Genomic DNA, 21,908 nt, shown 5'->3' with positions numbered 1-21,908 from the left:
ATAAATAGAACATTAACAGGAATAAAATATATCAGTCAGGTGCTGGTCAGTCACAGGAACATATAAGGTGAAAATCACTTTATTAGGAACAAACAACGCGTTTCGCCTGTAGCTTCTTCAGGTTCGCTCAGCACAACTGCATGAGCACTCACAGGTGTGATAAATACATCTGAGTCACATGACCAATCATCACTGTCTCCATTTTTTCAAAGCGGACATTTTACAAAGGGCATGACGATAAAAATACATATTACAAACAACATAACATGATAAATGCTACACAAAGTTCTACATAATTAAGAATATAATACATGCTAAGCCTGGCTAGGCCTAGTTAGCATAAAGGCCCTAATATTAGCAGTGTTAGCGGCTTGGTGTTACAGCTGAATTATAGCAGATAATCAGCATGATTCGGAAAGAAATGCTCCCATAACATAATCAATGTCAACATATATATATATATATATATACGGCAGGTTGAGGACACTCACCTTGGAGTTGAGCATGATCTCAGGTGCTCGGTACCAGCGGGTGGCTACATACTCTGTTAGGAAACCAGTGTGATCGTGGTCGGGATCGGCCACACGAGCCAGACCAAAATCACAGATCTGAGGACGGATGAAAGACAATAAAAAAGGAATGGTTAAAAACATCGGAGGACACGAGACGCAAAGTAAACCAGATCGGAGAAAATATTCAGAGCCTCCAGAGTAATGTTTGCACGGCTGATTTGTACTTGTCAGAGCTAATATTAGCCTCATTTGTCATGTTGTCCTCCTCTGACATGATGAAGGTTCCCCCATCACAAAATTAAAGCAGAAATCAGAAACTTGTGCAACAAAATGTTTACTTGCATGTTTAGTAAGTTAACTGATCCTTTTCTGTCAAATATTTGCTTTTCTTTGCCTAACAGAACCACATTAAACCATCACGAGAAGCTAAATTTAGGCTTAAAAAGGTCTTTCCTGCAGAGAAGAATACAGTTTGGGTGGAGGAGACTGAACGCTGGTTAATCTTCGCTGAGGTGATTCTACCTTGAGATCGCAGGTGGTGTTGAGCAGGAGGTTGGAGGGCTTCAGGTCGCGGTGCAGGACGTTGGCAGAGTGGATGTACTTGAGCCCTCGTAGGATCTGGTAGAGGAAGTAGCAGATGTGGTCGTTGCTCAGGTGTTGAGTCTTCAGAAGCTTGTACAGGTCTGTCTCCATGAGATCCTGGACAATATATCTGCACGGTGCCGAGTTAAAGAGCTTCTACTTTAATATAGGGGGGGCGGGACATACAGAAGTTTGTCCCGTCAATATGATATGTGAGTCATATTTTTTGATTCCCGACTGGACCGTGTGGATACGTCCTACAAAACAACATCTTGTGGTTTTACATCATTCATCTCAGACGATTATCTTGATCGGTATTTTGTGCCACTTACAGACTGAGTCAGATCTCAAAGGCCCTGAAGTGTCGCGGCGGTTAAATAAACTGGGGCTCGTGTAGATACGACGTACTAAAATCCAAGTTTGGCCAAGGTGCGGCTTCAGTTAAGAGCTGCTGGTGAAGAAAGCTCGTTTCTGGGAAGGAGAGATATTTTATCTGTAAGGGTTTATTGTTTTTGTCCGGATGACTGCTCGTGTTATCTGTAAAGCAGAAAGCGGTGAGATGAGTAGCTGCGGGCTTCCCTTTTAGGTGAATGTAAAACTACACACACACACACACACTATATTATGCAACAGACAGCGGCTATGGACTCGACCAGTTTGCTATCGTCGCTGCTGGGCTACAGTGAAGAGTGTTTCTGCCAAATATGTGGTGACAGGAGACTATTATGCAATAAAATACAACTCAAAACCCTCCATTCAACTATGATTCAACATGAAAGCTTGAGCGTAAGACAAACCTCTCTGATAACAATGCATAAATAAAGGAAAACTGACACTATTAGCAAGTCAAACACGGGATTCTTGGTAGTTAAGACGCCAAACAAACGTTATATAAAGCCAGAAAACATTATTTATGCCACTGAGGCTCAACCCGAAGCCCAACTGCATCACACGACAGCAACACATGAGCTTAGTTATGAGAAACGTCTGGAAAAAGGATACACGTCCTTCATCTGGTCGATGGTCGGCGTGCGGATGATGTCGTTGATTCCGATAATGTTCTCATGTTTGAAGCGGAGAAGGATTTTGATCTCTCTCAGGGTGCGTTGGCAGTACGTCTGGTGCTCGAAAGGGCTGATCTTCTTAATGGCCACACGGATCTTGTTGTCCCGGTCATAGGCAGAGCTTAAAAGGAGATAGAAAATAACAATTAGACATCAATGCCGAACAAAAGATTTTCATAAATCCTTAAAAGCGGCTTGTAGTATTAAACCTGACTCTGCAGCTCCCTTCGACTTTATGGAGCTCATTGTTTAGCTGTCCGGCTGCAACTTTACTGTTCTGGTTCACTTTGTTTCTGGAGGAAAAACCTGCTGTACACAACCTGCTCAGCACTAAACCTCCGAAAAGACACAGTTAGCAATTAGCTGGTGACCATAGTGGAGCATTTAGCAGCTAAAGAGTCAGATATTTCCCTCAGGAGTTGGTAGAGAGCAAAAACAGAGCTAAAAGAGAGTGAATATTGGACTTATATTCACCAGGTGGACAGAAACACGACTCCAAATGAATGATAATGTTGCTCCGTAACTGCTGGATGTGTAAATAAGCAACTGTTTGCTACACATATCGACTTAAAAGGTGATGATGTGACAGTTGTGTCTGTGCAAATTGTTTCCGCTGCCCCCGCAATGGCCCAAAAAAAAAAAAATCAGTTAGTGCAGGTTCAAAGAATCTGACAAGACTATTTATTTAAAGTCACCAGATCAGTCAGAATTTGTCCCATTCAATCTTGGGTCGCCTCTGAACTAGAAATAAGTGACGTTATTGTCAACTTTAACTACTCCTCTGTCCAGCTGAAGGTTGTTTTTACTGATACTCGCAATCCCTGCAACAGAGTAGCATGAGACAGCACTGACACCTCCTCAACAGCTGCCAATAACGCTGCTTTTCACACAGCTGGGATACCCACATCGAGCCGTGAGCAATGGTGCTCGGAGCCTGTGATGTGGGCACGGCACAAGTGGTTTTCTATGAAACAAGAGAGAAAAGTGAAGCTTGTTTCAAGGCGAGTCGGAGGTTTGCCGGTCTGCGCAAACTGCTGCTCTTTATGTAACCGGGTTCGCTGTGGTCGATTCTTTATTTGAAACCAGATCGAGACATTAAATCACATCTTGCTGCGCGGATCAACCGAACAGCAGCAGTCTAGCACAAACCTCGGTGACAAAAGCTGCTTCCTTCCTGTGGTTTGCCAGTGGAAAGCTTTTAATGTGAAGTGCCTAATAACATGAGGAAATGTTCATTCTGCATTAGCAGCATCTTCCACAGCAAAATACACCTCTGAGACAGATTGGATCTGAAAACAGCGCCGGAGTATCTGTTAGACAAAAGCGAGAAGAAGAACGTAGGAGTGGAACAAACTACAGAACCTTTAACTTTACACGGGAGCTACACGAGTACTGATTGCTGACAAACCTCTCTGGCTTCCTGCAGCCAGCAGTTTAGTGCAACAACACAGCTCAGCTGAAGTCAGAGGTCGTCAGTGCTCCCGAGCAGGTCTATTATATCGTGGGTCAGCGTGGTTACTGTACGCCCTGCTGAGAGGATGCAGTTGCACATGATCACTGAGCCGGAGGGGGAAGAGGCACAAGAGGTTGCATGTCCCGTTTGCCCTGTTTCCCAAAATTATCTTTAGGCAAAGATGATCTTAGTCGCATTGTATGTCTACGATCATCTTAGTCTCAACATGCTTTTGACAAACAGGCTCCAGAACAAGAAAGGTCACCTCAGGTACACTCTTATGACTGTATTACAATAGCGCAAAGTCTGAAACGACCTTAAAAACAGCTGTGGCGCTTCGTTCAAGCACAGCTCTGATATTTAATGTTCTTAAAAAGTGAAAAAAATGAACTCTGAAAAATGTAGAACAGTAAGAAATTGCTTTGATTGATTTGATAATAGTATTTAGTTATTGAATTAATCTAAAGTTGATAACAAGAGAACAATCAGGGGTTGACTAATGTTTGTGTCCTAATTGTAAACATGATTGTGGCATTTTTTACGTATGACCAAATCAAGCGATTTCACACATGAGGGACGTTTCTGTAAACTTCCTTCAACAACATTCCTGATGTGACAGTTCATCTCGTTGAGTGGGAATCATCTGTTAGCGGGCAGCACAATGCCGGCACGCTGGCAGTCCAATAAGGAAAAGCACAACCCATACAGGAAATGATAAAGCAGGTTTGCATGCATGGGATGACTGGGTCTGGCTCACACTACAGCCAGATTGAAAGAGAGAGAGAGAGAGAGAGAGGGGGCAATGAGTTAATGCATAAAGATTAGATTATACATACATATATCTGTCATGTGACGCATATTTTTTCATGTGATATACCACTTTTTTTGGCTTTTTAGATTTGAGGCCAAAACAAGGGAAAGACAGATGTTGCTCATTATGCAAACACGGATGAATAACCAACAATACTCAAGACTGGAAAAACACATAGCTGCCATTATTACTCACTAATCTCTTCATGAGGAGACATGTTTGCCGTCGGCTAAAGCAGGAATAGGGCACCGCATCGCTTCAACACAGACAAAACAACAAAAAAAAACTACACATTCACTACTGTGTGTACGATCTAGATGTAAATAAGGAAAGAAATAACAAAATGCTCTTTGGCGTAAAGAGATAAAAAAGAAGGAAAAGTGTAAATTAGGCTATATTTTGGCCTGCGGGTTTTTTTTTTCTTCCTGGATGAAGCTCACCGTTTACTAATTTGCATCGACAAGTATTTACATGCTCGATGATCCCTCCCTCCCATCCTTTGAGAGCGCTGGAGTCTTGTTTACTCTGCATGCTTTTAATTGTTTTATACACTGCGCCACCGGGCTGAAACGGTAGTTTTCTCCCAGCTGGTGAGTTCAGGTGCGTCGGCTGAGCGTCGGACGGGATGATACTGCGATGGTATCAGGTGTAAAAATCAGTTAGTGATTCAAATAAATAAATGCAATAAAAGCTAACAAAGGGATGCAGTGTTATCTGTGTGTAAAAACGTCTGCCTGTCTGTCTGAGTGTGTGTGTGTGTCTGTGTGTGTGTGTGTGTACACTCAGCAGACTAATTGTACATTTCCACTCTAAAATCTTGGCCCTCCCTGTGATGAGACACCTCCCCCACACGGAGAGAAAACCATTCTAGGTACAGACACGTCCACTGCTGAAAATGTTTGGCTCTTTCATCAGCGTAATCGTTGTTTCAGCTTTCTCACACTCGCTCATCCTGAGATATTTTGAACTTCCCACGCTAACCTGCGTCTTAAAATGCCAACTTTGACTCTAAGAAATTGTCTGGGTGTTGCCCTCAAGCAGTGTGACTAATAAGTTTCTATAATTTTCACCAAGATGCTGCCAAAAAAATTTAAATTTCCAAGATTTCCAATGTCTCCGAGTCATCCGTCTCCAGCTACGTGCCGTCAGAAAAACACGACACATCTCCGCTTCAGCGTAAAAAGACATGTAGAAAACGTGCACGTCCTTCACTACTTGAGCTACATCATTTACATCTAGCCTGTAGTGATTTTATTTCTGCACATTACAAACAAGAGAAATGAGTGAAAAAAACACCCACATAGTATGACAAAATAAGAAAATGAGTTGCTATAGTGATGGGGGGTGTAAGGGACTGAAATGTAAACACAAGTGTGCCAGCCTTCTGCGAGGGGAAATATGAGTGACCTTCCTTTCCACTTGTGTGAGAGGAATGTGTGTGTGTGTGTGTGGGAGGAAACAGCTCTCCATGTAACTGTGCTACACTAGTAGATATCCTCGTGTACAGAGCAGCAGGGAAGCTACAAGACTTATTCATCAAAGCTAACATCTGATCCGGGGCAGAACCGGTTTGGCACAGCTCGGCGTGTTATCTTCAGATTGTTTTTTTTTTTTTTTTAAAGAGAACAGTCAATGGTGCAGCCTCCACCAATTTTTTTTTTTGATACAGCGAAAATAATCTCACACATGATGTAAACACACGAGCAGAATGTCTCCGCAGTACTAGGACACGCTGAACTTGTACAGGGACGTTTATTTCTGTATTCGAAAAAAAAGGTTGGAGATTAATGCGTAAAAAAAAAAAGAGGACCCGAGGGAGACCATTTGTGGTCGAAGGGTGACCACGTGTAGAATAAAAAAGAAGAACTGAGAAAGACGAAGCGGCGTGCAGATATTTTTTTGGTCTTTTTGTGCAGATTATTGTCGCCCAGCGCCTGCAAAGAATTTGTGGATGTGTGTTTGAATCCTGATGATTGCTTGAAGTTAAATGTGTGTCTAATTAGGCTTGTATATACAGTATTGAACACCTGGTATTTAATACTGTTTTACATGATTTCATGACTAATTCTACTCTGGTTTCAATCTGATGGGAATAAACAACTTTGCTTTACTTCTTAAAAAAACCCCAAAAGCATCTAACATGTTTATGGCTGCAAATGACTACTGTTTTCTGTATGAATTAATCTATCAATCTATTATTAATCTATAAAAAGTATTTAAAAAAAAACTGTAAAACATCAGAATATTGTTAAATTTTAAAAAAATTACAGTCACAATTTCCTAAAGCCCATGGTGTCGTCTTGAAATTGCTTATTTCACTTTCTGTTTCCAAGAAAATGAAACTATAGTTGCAGATACATTTTCTGTTGATTGACAAATCGTTTCATATCCTATATGAGTATAATACTAACATAAGTATATTTAAAAAAAAACTCTGGTTTGCAACAAAACATCTTAAAATGCTCCGGATGTTGCAAAACGGGCCTTGAATTGATCAGTTGAGGCTCCGCAGCTCAGTTTAAAGTGTTTGACTGCAGTCTTAGTCCACACTAACATTTCACCATGTTTACTGGGGCAAACCCTTCAGTTCCTTGTCAGTTTGTCCAGACATGTAAAAGACAGGACTCTTTGAGGAAGTACAAAGTACACAGAGTTAAGCGTATAGTATGAGTGAGTGTCTAGACGTGCTCGGCCTTATCAGTGAACTCTAGTTTGCTCTCAGGCGTTCAGGACTTTTGAACTCAGAGATACAACTTCAGAGGGTTTTTTTTTTTATTTGTACTGATGTGAATTTACTACGTCTGGCGGGAAGCAGAGCGCAGCCAGCTGATGGCGGCACCTGTCTGACACAGATGACTATAACTTCCCTGCTGTTAGAACAACTCGGTGGTTTCTAGCTCAGTCCGACAGGAAGCTGCATGAAACCTGTTGCTGACTCGCTGAAACAATGAATCAATGTGTCAATCGACAGAATTAACTGGTTGCAATTGAGGTAATTGATTAATCTTTTACGCTATTTGTAAGAAAAAAAATGCCCAAAATTCACTGTCTGGCTTCTCAAATGTGGATACAGTCTTCTTTTGGGGCTTTGGATTGTTGGTTGGACAAAAGAAGCAATCTGGATTTGTCAGATTAAAGGACGTGTTGTTTTAAGACAGACTTGAAAAATTGTGAACCTGCCCTTTAAGCTGTTAAACTATGAATCAGTTAATCATCAAAAATCAAAATAATCATAAGTTGCAGCCCTATCTGAAGGCATATATCCAAATATTATAAGAAAGCTTTAAATTTTTATGATAAATCAAAGACTTTTACAAAAGCAGGCCTATAGTCGTGACCTCTGACCCCTGGTATTTATGATAAATGTAGTGTTACAGGCATTGACTAAATGTGTCACAGTCTTTCTTGTAAGTGACCTGCTGTGCTTATCTTGAAGATAGTGAGGATGATAAGAGCTGCACTGTGCTCATGTAACAGTGCGTTCTGAAGAGAGAATCTGCTCTGAGTTGCCTTTCCTGTTTCCTCTGCGTCTGTATTGCCTTCTGAGCATGCTCAGTGCCCAGGAAGGAGCGCAGAGAGAGGAGGGGAGTGGGGTGGAATGGGAGGGAGGGAGGGGGTGGGGGGTGGGGGGGGTCTCTGTTTCCAAGGAGATGGGAATACAAGGCTTTACACTGCAACCGCTGTGTTATGCAACAGGGCTGTTACCATGGAGATGTTCAAGGGATTGGGTTGAAGGAAGAAGGGGAAAAGCTCACCATGCTTAAGGGCACACGCGTACCTAAAAAAAAAAACGTCCAGATATGTACGTTCATGCACGAAGTAGGCCGACATCACAGAGTCCAACACTTTACAAAGGCTTTAAAGGCAACACCGAGCGAGCTGAAGCGACGGGCTTCACACAACACTCAGACTAGTGTGTTGTTAAGATAAATAGATATACAGTTGATTTGGTGTGAAACCAAATCACAGCAGATTGTCAATCACATCACTGACTGATAGACTCTGTGTGTGTTTTAATGATCTGATGAAACTAGAAACAGATATTCTCATTCTTTCAGCTCTTTACTGTCATTTTCAGCAGAATAATATAATGATGTACAAGTGATTTTATCATGTTTGAGATCTAAACTAATGATAAAGTGCAATCCAAATCAATTAGAGGTTATTGTATCGTGTAAGATTTTATGTACTTTTTAGCAGCTTCTGTCCAATTGTTCATGCTCTATCATCAGAAAATGCAACTATTATGATAAATCAGTTAATCTTTTAAGTCATTTTTTTTAAGCAAAAGTGAAAATAATTTATCAGGTTCTAACTTGAAGGTTAGTGGTGAAGGTTTGGTTGTGTAGCGTGAATATTTTTGGGGTTTAGACTGTTGTTGGTGGTGGAAAAAAAAAGACATTTGACCAGGGGTATTTTTTATTATTTTCTGGCATTTTATAGACGAACATTTGAAAAAAGTTCCTGCACACCTGAATTAGCGACAGGTGCGTCAGAGGAAGGCGCAACTTCAAAACAATGAGAACTACTGCACAACTGTCTCCTTACTGCTGGAATATTTATTAAATCACAACGTATCATATCAACGTATAAATGATTAGTCAGGAAAATAATTGCCAAATGAATAAATACTGAAAATAGTTGCAGCCCAATTTGTTTTTTGTTTTTTTTAAATTTATACTTAATGGAAGCTGCTTTAAATGTTAGTAGATCAGAACTTACACTGCATTAAATAACTTTACACTCACATTTCCATTATTTCCACACTGATTATCTATTTACTATCAAAGGATGCTGTTGAGTTATATTTATACAATCACAGCTGCTGAATTCATTCTTTAAAACTATTTATTTCTTCTACTGCTTATTCTGCATTTGTGATTTGTGTACATGTATTTTATTTTCATTTCCTTTTTGTGTCTGCACAGACATCAATAAAGTTTAATCTTTTGATTACAACTGTCATACATCATTTTCTGTCTCTGAGAGCCTTTAATCACCTACAAGAGTTCACACAATATGGTCTTCTTAGATGTTTGTGTAGAAAAAAAAAATCAGTATGGGGGGTCTTTAACCAAGTAAAATCACAATTTGAGCATGTACACACACACACACTAAATATAAATCAATTCTGTTTACACATTTAGAAGATTTATCTATGGGAACTATTACAGATTTGGCTGTATCTCTTTTTTTTCTTCTTGCTCATCAAGACATATTTCCTGTTTTTGTGTATACTAACCACAACAACCAGTTTTAAACAAGGTGACAGTGAGGTATTTGTATTTACAAGAGCTTTTCGCTCAATCTCGCACGGCTGTGTGATAAAATGGGCTTTATATGATAAACCTGATCTGTGATGGATCTGGTATCTCTGTTTCCCTGCTGTTTGCAAAATGCATCCTCAGATAAGCTCGAGCATTCCTCCAGTGAAATACAGTGAAAAACACTAAAGAAAAATCATAAAATACAATAAGGGAGCACAGAGAACCTTTTTACTGACTGGTAATCTACTTCAGCTCACTTTACTGGACTCATTTTGCTGGTGTACATCTCTTTTTCTGTCTTAAGAAAAATAACCACTACATTGACTCTATAATACACTAACAATATTTATTTCTTCATTTCATTTAAAACCATCAGCATTTCATTTTAAACAGGGAAATACTAAAAAAGAATTGTAAGTGACAACCAGCCCATGATTTTAATGCAGAAATACAAAAACACATTCAGCAACTAAAAATTTTTAGTTACAGACTGCGACTGAAAACTTTGAGGAAGTGACTTTGAGGATGCTATTTTCCTTCCTTGCATTTTGCAACACGTACTCACTGACCTTAGGATATTATTTTATATAGATCCATTTCTGTGTTTTCAAGTATTTTGTCACCGGCCTGGTTTTGGTTTTACATCAGAGTCTCTCTCAGTGTATAAACGTCGGGGAAAAAATAACCGAGGTGCCGTTTCACACAACAAATAACAAGTTATTTACTGAGTGTAACCACTCTTTATGTTGTCTGGTAACGAAACCGATCACAACACACAACACGGTGGTTTATTGCTGCGGCTGAACAATTTCCTGGACCAAATATTTCTATTACTAAAACTAGGACACATATCACTAATAACAATACTAATCTTCTAGTTTAGAACTAGTTGATATTAGCTTCTAAAATGTGACGATTTAATGCATTTCTTCATCATACATGACAGTAAACTCAATATCTTTGGGTTTTGGACTGTTGGTTGGACAAAAAATTAAAAATTAAATTAAAATGGACCATTTTCTGACATTGTTCTTAGAGAAAACGATTAATTTAATTATCTGCAGATTGATGTTTTAATGACAATAATAGTTAGTTGCAGCCTTGTATGTAAGCTACTTACAAAATACATTCTTAGATGACAAAAATCGCTCACGTCACAGCTAAATGTGAATCAAAAATCCTTTCATTGTTGTAAATTGTCCTGCTGTAATTGCTTTTTTTCCTCATTCCTATATAACTGATCAACTTTCATGAGCAGATCTGTGCTTTATCAAACTTATTATCAACAGTGTTTATGTGCTGTATTGTTTTTCAGCCCTGTCACTCTTCTAATTACTTCAAATAGCAATTGGATTACACAGGCTAAATACTGATGTGCTTCTGCTATTAAATAAAAGAAAAAAATATTTGACAGAACGTCACATTTTATTGTATTATTTACTGTATTCTGTCCGTATCTTCACTTGTTTCTTCTTCTTTTAGGTTTGAATCCTTTATCACACCGACTAGCATGGCATCAGATGAAACGTATTTAGTTTATTTATCTCAAAAACCGAAGAAAACTTGGCTACACACAGCGCCAGACTGAATGCAGTGAATCTAACGTGTGTAAATAATAGGTGTGTCCACTTTATTAGGCTTAAATGGCCACTTTGTGTAACCTTAAAAGTAGCGGTTTAACGTTACGTGTATTCGTCCCGACCCGTTCAGTACAGGATGTTCGGTTCGGTACGGGACTTTTCTCGATTCTGTATGCTCTGTGACCCAAACAATTACTGTCAAAATAGTTTTATAATGCACTTATTCCGACGTGCGGAACAATAAGTCTAGAGCACAAGTTCCACCCCGAACGTTTTAGCAGCTCACCACTTAGCTGTAGCATGCTCATAGATGTATGCTAGCCTGGTTACCCTGGTTACCCTGGTTACCGTTGCTCATGTAGCAACCCGAGCTGGACGATCCTGCCATGACACTAAACAAGTGCAACACTTTTATTAAAATATGCGCCGTTATCCCCGTATTTAAACAATACTGCACATCCCCCTCCCCCCTCTGTGACAGTCAGCTTTTTTTTTTTTTTTTTTTTTTTTTTTAAGAGAAGCCGTTCAGAACCACTATAAACACATTTGATTTCCGACGTGGTTGAACAGCACGTGGTAAGAACCACAAATTAGCATAAAACAGTTGTCAGTGGGTGTCCTGACTCCTTTGCAAGAAACAGAAACGTTGTTTTCCTTTTCCACTGTTGCGCAACCCAACGGTTTCAGTAACACTTAACAACCAATGAGTCACTGTTGGATGTTTACATTGTTCAAAATTTAAAAAAGTACCGAAAAGTACCGAAAACTGACCCATGATCCCCAGAATTGACCGTAAATTTTGTGTGCCGTTACACTCCTACTTTAAGGTACGTCAGCTCCATCTGATACATCTGATTTCCTTTAGTGTGAGTGTTTAAGCTACTCAAAGGTTTGCTGAAAATAGCACATCAGCAGTGAGATCAGTGTACCAAACACTATAAATACCGTACTGTCCAATCTGAGGCACAGCAGGCCTCATAAAAAAAAGCTCGTATTACCGTCATTTCTTCTTTTCTCCTCCTATAAGAGTGCTGCCACTCCCGTACGTAACCGCTGTATGACTTCAAGCTCTCGGCGCTGACCAAGATATCTCGATATCTCTGTTTGAGCTCGTTATCAGCAAAGTCATACTGAGGATTCCTGCACCGGCCGAGTCTCTACAGTCAACAACGTTCAGATGGTGTCATTTTGCATAAAGCAAAAACTCTGCCAATTAAATGAAGCATCCTCTTGTATCCCTGGATGAGAATAAGCAATTAACATGAGAGCAAGTAGGACAACTGGTTTTTCATATACTCATATAAAAGAAAGTGCAATACAAAATACCAAACTGCAATGCAATGCAAACTGTCACATCTCCACCTGTTCCCTTTACTTGTGTTTGTGACTCTCTGTATATCTGCTTCTCATTGCTACAATGTCTAATTAAAAAGGTTACAACCAAACTAAATCAGGTTTAAGTTGACGAGAAATGAATCTGCAACAATTTTCTGGTTCCTGCTTATCAAATGTTAAGATTTGACAGTCTAAACCCAGAAGATATCTCCTTCAGGGAAAAAATAGAGAAAGAGTCACTGCTAAATGTAGTGAATTATGTAAATTAAGTGTAACTGTGTGTGTTTTTGGTGAGTATTTTATCATTTGATTGGGATGCTTTGCTGTGAGGAAGAGTTGGTTGTATAAAACAAGACATTTGAAGATGTTGCATTGCACAACTTTTTGACATTTCATAGACAAAAAGAATAATAATTGGGAAAAAAATCCCAACGGATTAATCAATAATTAAAACAAAAAGATCCAGAGGAGAGTGCTGCAGCTGTTTCATCTTGATGCATTGTCTTTACCATCCTGCTGGAACCACATCTGTTTGCTGACTATCCATAAACAACAACCTGTTTATTAAACCACACTGGTGATTTATGCCGGTAATTTGGAACATTATCTGAAGGGACGGCAAGATCCACAGATCTTTAAAAGACAAAGAAAAGTTTACAAAGACATAAAACTATTTATTCTATATGTAAATACGCAGCTTGTCTTGTCATTGCACAACAGGAGAGGCTGCTGTAGAAAAATGTGCATAAAAAACACGAGAGACACGACAGCAGGAGTACGGAGGACGGTCCTCACGCAGTTTGTCGTGATGCAAGTTCAACGTTCTTGCTTTGTGCCTACATTAGCGCTACTTGACTTACAAGAGGAGTCGAAAACTGCAGTACTCATGACAGCACTGCATCAATGCAACCTCAACTTCTGCAAGTATACTTTGATCTAGAAACGAGGCCATGAGATACCATCAAAGCTGACTGACCACTTCTGCAAACTTTCACTTTGCATAAACCTTTTTTCACACCCCCTAACAACACAACAGTCATCATATATCTCATGCTGTAACGTGAGTAAAAGGGTTTGTGTTCATTTGAACAACAGCATGTGAGAGGCGACAGCAGTCCGGTAATAAAATGCATCTGATGAACATCAGTATCAGCTTCGATGCGACAAGCAGCAGGTGTGCGTGAATGTTTTATGTGCTTGTTGAACCAGAAGTCATCGCGCTAGTCTTGGCAGGCGTAATCACCCAAATTACACAAATTACATATCCTTCTGAATTGCACAACAGGATTTCAGAGTGTCAAGGCTCTCATTCTCTCTCTCTCTCTCCCCTCCCTTCTCCCATTGGCTGTGGAGTGGTGGTACTGATGTCAGAGGCAGAGGGGTTGCCATGGTGACGGGCGCCACAGTGGCATTTCAAGAGGACGGCTCATGGCAAAATGAAGCAGAGCGTCAACAAACCGGCTACGAATCAAGACAGGTCAAGGAGCCGAGATCAAAGATTAGAAGGAGTCAAGACTCATCGGGAGGACGACAGGAATTTAATTTGGGATTTAAGGTTTAGGATGAAATGTTTACCAAATATATGTTTACCATATGCTGTGTGATGGGTGACAAATACCAATATTTCTTTTGGTACATGTTGCAAAGACACATACTGTATTCTAGACAACTAGTTATTTCTCAAGGAAAAAACAAATCTCAAATTCAATGAATACTTATTACCAGAGCATGTGCACATTTACTGCATATTACAGCATTTATGTAGCAGATTCATCTGTTTAGGGCTGAAAAAACAAGTTATTTGAAGAGCAAAACACGTCACTTTGGGCTCTGGGATATTGTGATGGACGTTTTATGCAATTTTTGCACTAAATGATTAATCAAAATAAATAAAACTGACAGATTGAAACAACAACAACATTTGTTGCAGTCTGCAGTCTTAATTTCTTGTGTGGCGTCCCTTCTCATCTGCCTGCGGGGCCAAACACTTAGCTTCTAATTACGAGTTCAGTTCATGTCAGACTTAAAACTACAAACTGTAGTACAGAAAATTCATAAAACGAGTGGGATTACTGATTTTTTGTAGACTTTCATGCTTCTTAAATGGTGTTTCAAGCCTAACCTAAGAAATGTGTTAACAAAGGCGGCATATATGGTACCAAATCTACTGACATTGGTAAAAAAAAAAACAAGACGACAAACAGTCTACAGCCACGCTAGCAGCTCTGTGAGGCGGTGCTTTGAGCTAAATGTTAACTAGAAGAGCGCAGTCAGTAGAATGCAGATCTCCGCCAGGTGTTCACAGTCAAGATGGCGGCAAAGATAACAAAAATGGGGACTTATTCATCATCGTACCGCGCCTTACTTAAGTGGACCATACTACGGTTCAAGATGAGACCAAACCTTTTTATGGATGTCAGTTTTTGAGCCAAAGGTCTCCAACTGTTTTTAGCTTGGCGATTGCCAGAAATGCCTTTTGCTATGTCGTAACGCGTATCGTAAAATGGAAAAGACGAAAATCTAAGCTTTACAATACTCATAAGGAATGTTATCAATATGTATATGAATTCACAACACAACCTGCTTTCAAGGTACCGACATTTGGCACCGATTGATCTAACGTGGCGACAAGGCATGATTGGTCGTCCCATAACGGAAACAAGATTCCAAACCGAAACAGTTGTTGATCACTCGCGGTTCCTACCGGCTGGTTAAGAGAAGTGAAGAGTCGGCAGTCAATGGCGGAATAAAAAAAGTTTTTTTAAAGATTGTGAATCACCGCAACCATGAGAGGTGTTTTAGCATACAGTCATAAATCAATTAATAGAGTTGTACAAAACGCAGCAGTGAGACTCCAACAAAAACCAAGAAAAGAGAATATTTTTCTCCAATTTTAATGACCTTACACTGGCTGCCCATTTGTTTTAGGGTTGATTTTAAGATTTTACTTATTACTTTTAAAACCCTTCATGGCCTGGACCCAGAATATATATGAACTGCTCTCTACTTATCAGCCAGATGTTCAGACTGTTCCCATCTCACACTTAAAGACTGTTGGGGTTTGCTGTTGGGGTTCCTCAGCTGTGGAACGACCTGCCTTCAAATCACGTTTGAGGATTTATTTTTATCGAAAGGCTTTCTTATAATTTTTATGTTTATTTTTACTCAACTGTTGTGTTGTACTGTGCTTTGTTCTTGACGTTGCGCTTGGGTCTTGAGCTGTTCTATTTTTGGGTTTCAGTTCACCCACTGTTTTTGCATTTTGTCCTCGATGTTTTGTTTGTGGTTTTAAGTCATCCTTTGTGTTTAGGTTTTGTTCCTCTTTCGCTCCTTGTGTCTGTCTGTTTGTTCGTACGTGACCGCAGGGCAGGAATTGTTCCACAGCCAAACCGCAAGCTCCGTGGATGCCCCAGAGTTTCGCCGTAATGCCCCTTCTAAAATTAACTAAGTAAACATTAACAGCTAACCTGCTAGCTAACATTAGCTAACAATTAACATTATGTGAGGAGCACAAGCAGCTAAACACTGTACAGTGTAAGTATGTGTGTACAACACACATGTTGTGTTTTTAAGTTTACCGGGATATTGCTGCATAGTGTTAGCTAACTACGAACGTACACAGAGTTTATAACTTGCTGTGAGATCTGACGGGTTTCTACTTTTTCAGCACAATGCAACATTAACACACACACACACACTTTAATAAACTCAATACTGTTCTTCAATACACTGACTCTGAATTTGTACACCGTTTTGTCTTCATACAATGTTATTATCACTTATTGTTATTGTACCTTTGGTTTTGTGTGTGTTCATTGTGAAGCACTTTGTAACGCTTGTTTTGATAAGTGCAATACAAATAAACTTTTTTATTATTATCATTATTATTATTAAATGTGCACAAAAATTATTAGGCTGTAGCTGCTGACAGATACACACATGACCAAACACATGATCCCTTCCAGATTTACGCCTGGCATAATGATGTTTAGCAGGTGTACAGGTTTACCATGTTCACCCTTTTAGTTTAGGGTGTTAGCATGCTAATATCTTCTAATTAGCACTGAACACAAAGTTCCAGCTGAGGCTGATGGGAACGTCATTAGCTTTTAAAGCTTTTGGTCATAAACCAAATTGAAATTTTGACCTGATGATGGTACTGGGAGAAAAGTCGGGGATCACCAAAGTAATCAGTGATTAGGAAGTATCCCTGAGCCGCAATGAATGTCTGTACAAAGTGTGTTGAACCAACCAACTGACAGACTTTGCCATCCATAGAACGGTAAAAATCTACTTTCTTTACAGTCAACCAACACCTGCTGCAGCTGATAAAATTTGTAAAAAAGTAGCAATGAGATGTCATCCCGCTGTTTTGATTACTCCGACTTGACATGACCGCAGACAAAGGGCGCAATCTGACGATCACGTATCTTTTTTAAAACATAAAACTTTTTCTAAGCCACTTCAGCAGCATTCCCCCATCATCTAACCGTTCATGTGGGCGAGTTGAAAATGCAGAGTGTGCCACGGCAACCTCTGAATATCATCACAGAGGTTGATACAGTGATACAGTATCTTGTGATTGTGTAAGCAGACCGTGTGCACGAACTGAGGCTTGTGTTAAGAGGTTCAGCGTAGCGTCAATCTGTGCAGCCCTTAGCTGCTGGAAAGCCCTGACATGCAACAACCTTAACAAGAGGCTACTGAAAACAAAAATAGGCCTACTCTGAAAATGACACAGACATGCCTCACAGTCGACCGCCCTCTTCCCATACAGTTAAACAAAACTACATTTTGTTATACAGCATAAAACACAAACTCAACACTTTGGGAAGTACAAAGAAAGGTCTGGTTATCAGTATGTTATTCTACAAACACCTGAAGAGACTAAATGTTTTATTTCTATAATGGCTCCAAGGAGCAGAGATTATTTTCAGCCTTCAGTCCACCTTTCCTTTTTAAAGCTACACTATTACTAAAAGAAAGCAATATAAAATAATAAAACTACAGCTCTAATGACATCTTATAAGGGTACCAAGACTCATTAGAGCTGTAAAATGCCAACAAAATAACTGTTAACTGGTTAAGATACTAAAATCTTGCTGTCCAGAGCAGTAGTCAATTCCAATTTAACTTGGAAAATGGACAGCAACACCAAGTATCATGTTTCAGCCTCTTAGGAAGACAGATAAAAGATATTTTCTATGAGAAAATACACCAAGAACATAGACTGTATATAAAGATGGACATGGCGAGGTGTAATGTCATCCATTGGTTTGCATTGGAGCCAGTTCGAAGCCCAGAGTTGCTGCTTATAGTCGGCACCATCTTTTCCGTTTGGAGCCAGGACCCTCCAAATAAGGATGGCGGGGTGTTGCCAGGAAAGACGCCCCGCTACCTCGGACCCAAGCTAACGCTAGCATGGTGGGAACACTGAGCAATGCGCTTTTGGGCCAATGTTAGCTACTTTAGCTAAACTGTGCTAACAGGGCAGGTATCGTAATCGAGTAACATTAAACTTACCAAAATATTGCGACATCAAAACTACTGTAAGTCTTCAAATCTTATTAACGGAGCAGTAATTTCCAAAATGAGCACCAGCACACTTATTAGAGGGCCAGAATTTAGTGATTGGGAACCAAAAACTAGTGGAACAGAAGCTAACCTGGAAGCAGAGTAGAGATTTTGGCTCTATTAACATACTCATAACGAGGGCTTCAGATCAAATGTTGGTGACAAGACAAAATTGTCGTAGAAGGCTGCAAATGTAGTTGTGATAATTACCTCTTCAGAAGTGTTGGTTGTTGCCAAGCACATCTAGATTTTTACAGGACAACATGAATCAGAGCCATCGGTATGTTACTGAAACCAGTCAATCACAACAGGGGAGGACCACCATATCGATCACATGACTCTATTATCAGACATGAGACTACAGCTGAAACCAATCGTTGATCGACAGACAATTAAATAGCAGCAACTCTGATAATTGATTGATTTTGTAAATGTTTTCTTTCGCACAAACCTCCATAATTCACTGCTTACAGCTTCCCGAATGTGAATATCTTCTGGTTTTCCTCATCTTCTATGATACTTCATTATCGATTCATCTGTAGATTATTTTCTTGATTAAACGATTGGTTGTTTAGTCTATAAAATGTCAGAGAACAGTGAAAAATCACCGCTTCCAAAATCCCAAGATGACGTCCTCAAATATCTTCTTTTGTCCTGAACAACAGCCCACAGCTCAAAGATAATCTGTTAACCATAATAGAAACCAGAAATATTCACATCTGAGACGCTGAAACCAGAGACTTTGGACATTTGTTTCTTAAACGATTAATCAATGATTGAAATAGTTGGCGATTAATTGGCAACTAATGATTAATTGACTAATCATTGCAGCTTTAAAAAGAATATCGTTGGGTTTTCAACTGTTAGTAGGACAACACAAGCAATCTGGGCTCTCAGATATTGTAATGGGTATTTATCCAGTATTTTCTGACATTTTATAGACCAAACAATTAATGTGCTTCCATATGAACCGCATCTTTCCAAACCCATGATCAGCTGCGAATTCACATCTTTAATCTTGCTCTTAGTGCATGATTTTCTGTGTGATTAAGTTAGCTAACAAGCTGTAGCAGTATAAGAAGACAAAGACAGTGGAGAGACATGTTGTCATGGAAACGGTAAACAGCATCTTAGCTTCAGGCTTATTACGTGATAAAATTATCTCAACTCAAAGTCCACTTGCTAGCTTTTTTCCTGAGCTATTAACGGCATCAACAAAGATCTTCATCAGTGAACACAACTGGTTCAGGTGTCACATCAGGTGTTTGATGCTGTTTGCGGGACCGATAAGGAAATAAGGACTCTATGTCTGTAAAAAATACGTTTTTAAATCACATCTGTCACTCATTGTTTGAATGCTGGAATGTGCATCACTCAAATCCACTTTTTTTTTTTTTATCTTTTAGGACTCAGGACTACAGCTGCTACAATTAGTTTAAATTAAAAATTCTCTTCCAGCTTTTTAAATGTGAATATTTTCTGGTTTCTTTGGTCTTCTACGATAGTCATAGATCAAACAATTATCTGATTAATCCAGAGAAAAATTAACAATGACAATAATTGTTAGTTGCATTTCTACTCAAAGTGTGGTGAAAACCAATGTGACTTACAAAACACAAATGTATGTGTGATTTTTCCATTTAAATCTTTCAGGTTATTAAAAAGTGATCATGTACATATTTGTGATCTTATGTTGTTTAACAGATCTGTGTTTGAAATGTGTATTTTGCATAAAATGTCACAATATACAGCCTTAGGGAAGCTGTTTATAAATACGCAACACCAATATACTGCGGGTGTGCTACCACTGTGGAAAGCATGATATAAAAGAACGTCTTGATGATGATTTAAAAATATTTCAGTTGCAAACCAAGTGCTGACTATGAAGTACACACTGCACCACTTTCTCTGGCTGCTGCACATCAAAGCAACATGACCAACTGACTCAAAACCACAGGTTTCAAGAAGAACGCAGCAAGACAAGTGCAAGGAGGCCGAGGCTGACACATCACCCACTCCAACTGCCTCTGAGGGGAACACGAGCACGCCAAAAATACAGAAAGTACTTTACCAAAAGTAAAGAACTGAGATATTACGTGATCATACATGAGTAAAGATCATAGTAAAGCTTAAAGAATACGAAACTGTCTATGTAGCTCTCACTGCTTGTATAAAAAGGTGCTGATGCAGACATTTAAGGGCCACATGAAAAAGATTAAAAACTTACAGAACTACAAATATGAATATGTAACAGAAGTTCCTCCTTGAAAATCTAAATTCTCTCTCAAAACATACAGTTTATGTTGTTGCATTTTGAGGCCCCCCATGATCCACTTACAAGGCTTGTAAAAGAAAGAAAAGCTCACATTTACTGGATATGATGAAGTTCTAGTAACCTGTTTTTCTGCCACCTTAAAGATTTTGGCATCATGGGGAGCCAAAACAAATACAGTTCCAGTCCCTGCAACCTTAGTCAAGCACGGTAGACCTGTCTGTGCCTGTTGCTGTAATTTATGATCTCTGATGTCAGGAACTAAGAGATATCGAAATATGAGCCTTACCTTTTTACTCATAAATCATTGTGTTTTGGGGTTTTTTTTTTTTCCCTGTGGCTGGTTGAGATTCTCGCTCCTATAACGTGCCACTGTTCCTTTGGAAGATCGTCAAGACTCATGTTCTATGGCATCCTAGCTTAATTTTTGGTGTTGTGAACCAAACGGGTTAGTTCACACCTTCCCAAAAGAACCCTCAAAACAACCATCAAACCCAGCCAATGCTGGCCTAGCTGGAAGCACCACCTCACCATCATTTGGTTTACAGTGGGATGAGGGGAGCAGCGATAAAAGATGCTTCATCTTGGAGGAAACCAGCAAAGAGGACAGCAAAATATTAACTTCATTCTAGAGGGAAAAAAAACAGTATTTTGTGTTTATGTGTTTCATATTACTGAAAGCAGTTTTTGGAATAACCAAAAAGAGAAAGAACAGGTAGTGAGCAGATGCACTGACGTCAGCAGAGGTGTTGTGACCCCTCAAATATTTGAAATTATATGGGTTTAGAAATTCTATTTTCACAATAAAGGTTTTAAACAAATGTTGGTTTTCTGTATGTTTTTATTCGTATTTAACTGTGTCTGCTACACACAGCCCCCCTCTGTGTTCAGGCTACTTGGTTCGTTCCAGCTTGAAAGCTCTACGTAGTTATCAGCGGTGCTCGTAGAGCCGCTCAGATTTACTAAGTCAAGAGATAAATAGTGTCAGTAAAAACTGTTGCTACATGTCTGTGAGCTTTCTTTACTTAACGTAAAATAATCAGCTGTGCTGGCTAGCTAACCAGCTAACATTACCCTGGAGTTTAAAGCCTTTTCACTAACGTTTTCTTGTTCAATGTTGCTTTTATATGCAATACTGTGTTAATAAGTGTCACTGAATTATAGTTCTAGATAGTTACTGGTAAGGGGTTGGCGTTTGATCATAAACATATAAGGCAAAGCCAATAATTACTGGTAACAACTCGGTTTGCGGTGAACATTCGCAATGTGAAACTGTGCCCCCTCTAAAATATTGACCACATGAAACCCCTGATGGCCAACATGGATGAACAGATAAAGAAAAAGCCTACACAGAAATCGATACGGAAACAACAGAAAGTTCAAGGAGTAAAATGTCACAGTGCAACCCCAAATGACTCACTAACAGGTGACAGTAAAGTGCAGAAACCACCACGATGA

General features: G+C 39.4%; 1 protein-coding gene across 1 annotated transcript in view; it reads right to left on the bottom strand.

Annotated features, from left to right (window-relative positions):
- mapk1 (mitogen-activated protein kinase 1) overlaps positions 1 to 21,908 on the bottom strand; it is a 34,330-nt gene that overhangs the window by 8,730 nt on the left and 3,692 nt on the right. The window contains exons 2-4 of the mRNA XM_067571920.1: positions 2,097 to 2,279; positions 1,035 to 1,224; positions 492 to 608 (exon numbers count right to left, since the gene is read on the bottom strand). Of these exons, the coding sequence (XP_067428021.1) occupies positions 492 to 608; positions 1,035 to 1,224; positions 2,097 to 2,279 (490 nt within the window). The remainder of the gene's footprint in view (positions 1 to 491; positions 609 to 1,034; positions 1,225 to 2,096; positions 2,280 to 21,908) is intronic.

This window comes from Thunnus thynnus, chromosome 2 (assembly GCF_963924715.1).
Source record: "Thunnus thynnus chromosome 2, fThuThy2.1, whole genome shotgun sequence".
Lineage (NCBI taxonomy): Eukaryota > Metazoa > Chordata > Actinopteri > Scombriformes > Scombridae > Thunnus > Thunnus thynnus.
The sequence above is the reverse complement of the archived record's forward strand: the minus strand, read 5'-3'. Positions and strand labels throughout refer to the sequence as shown.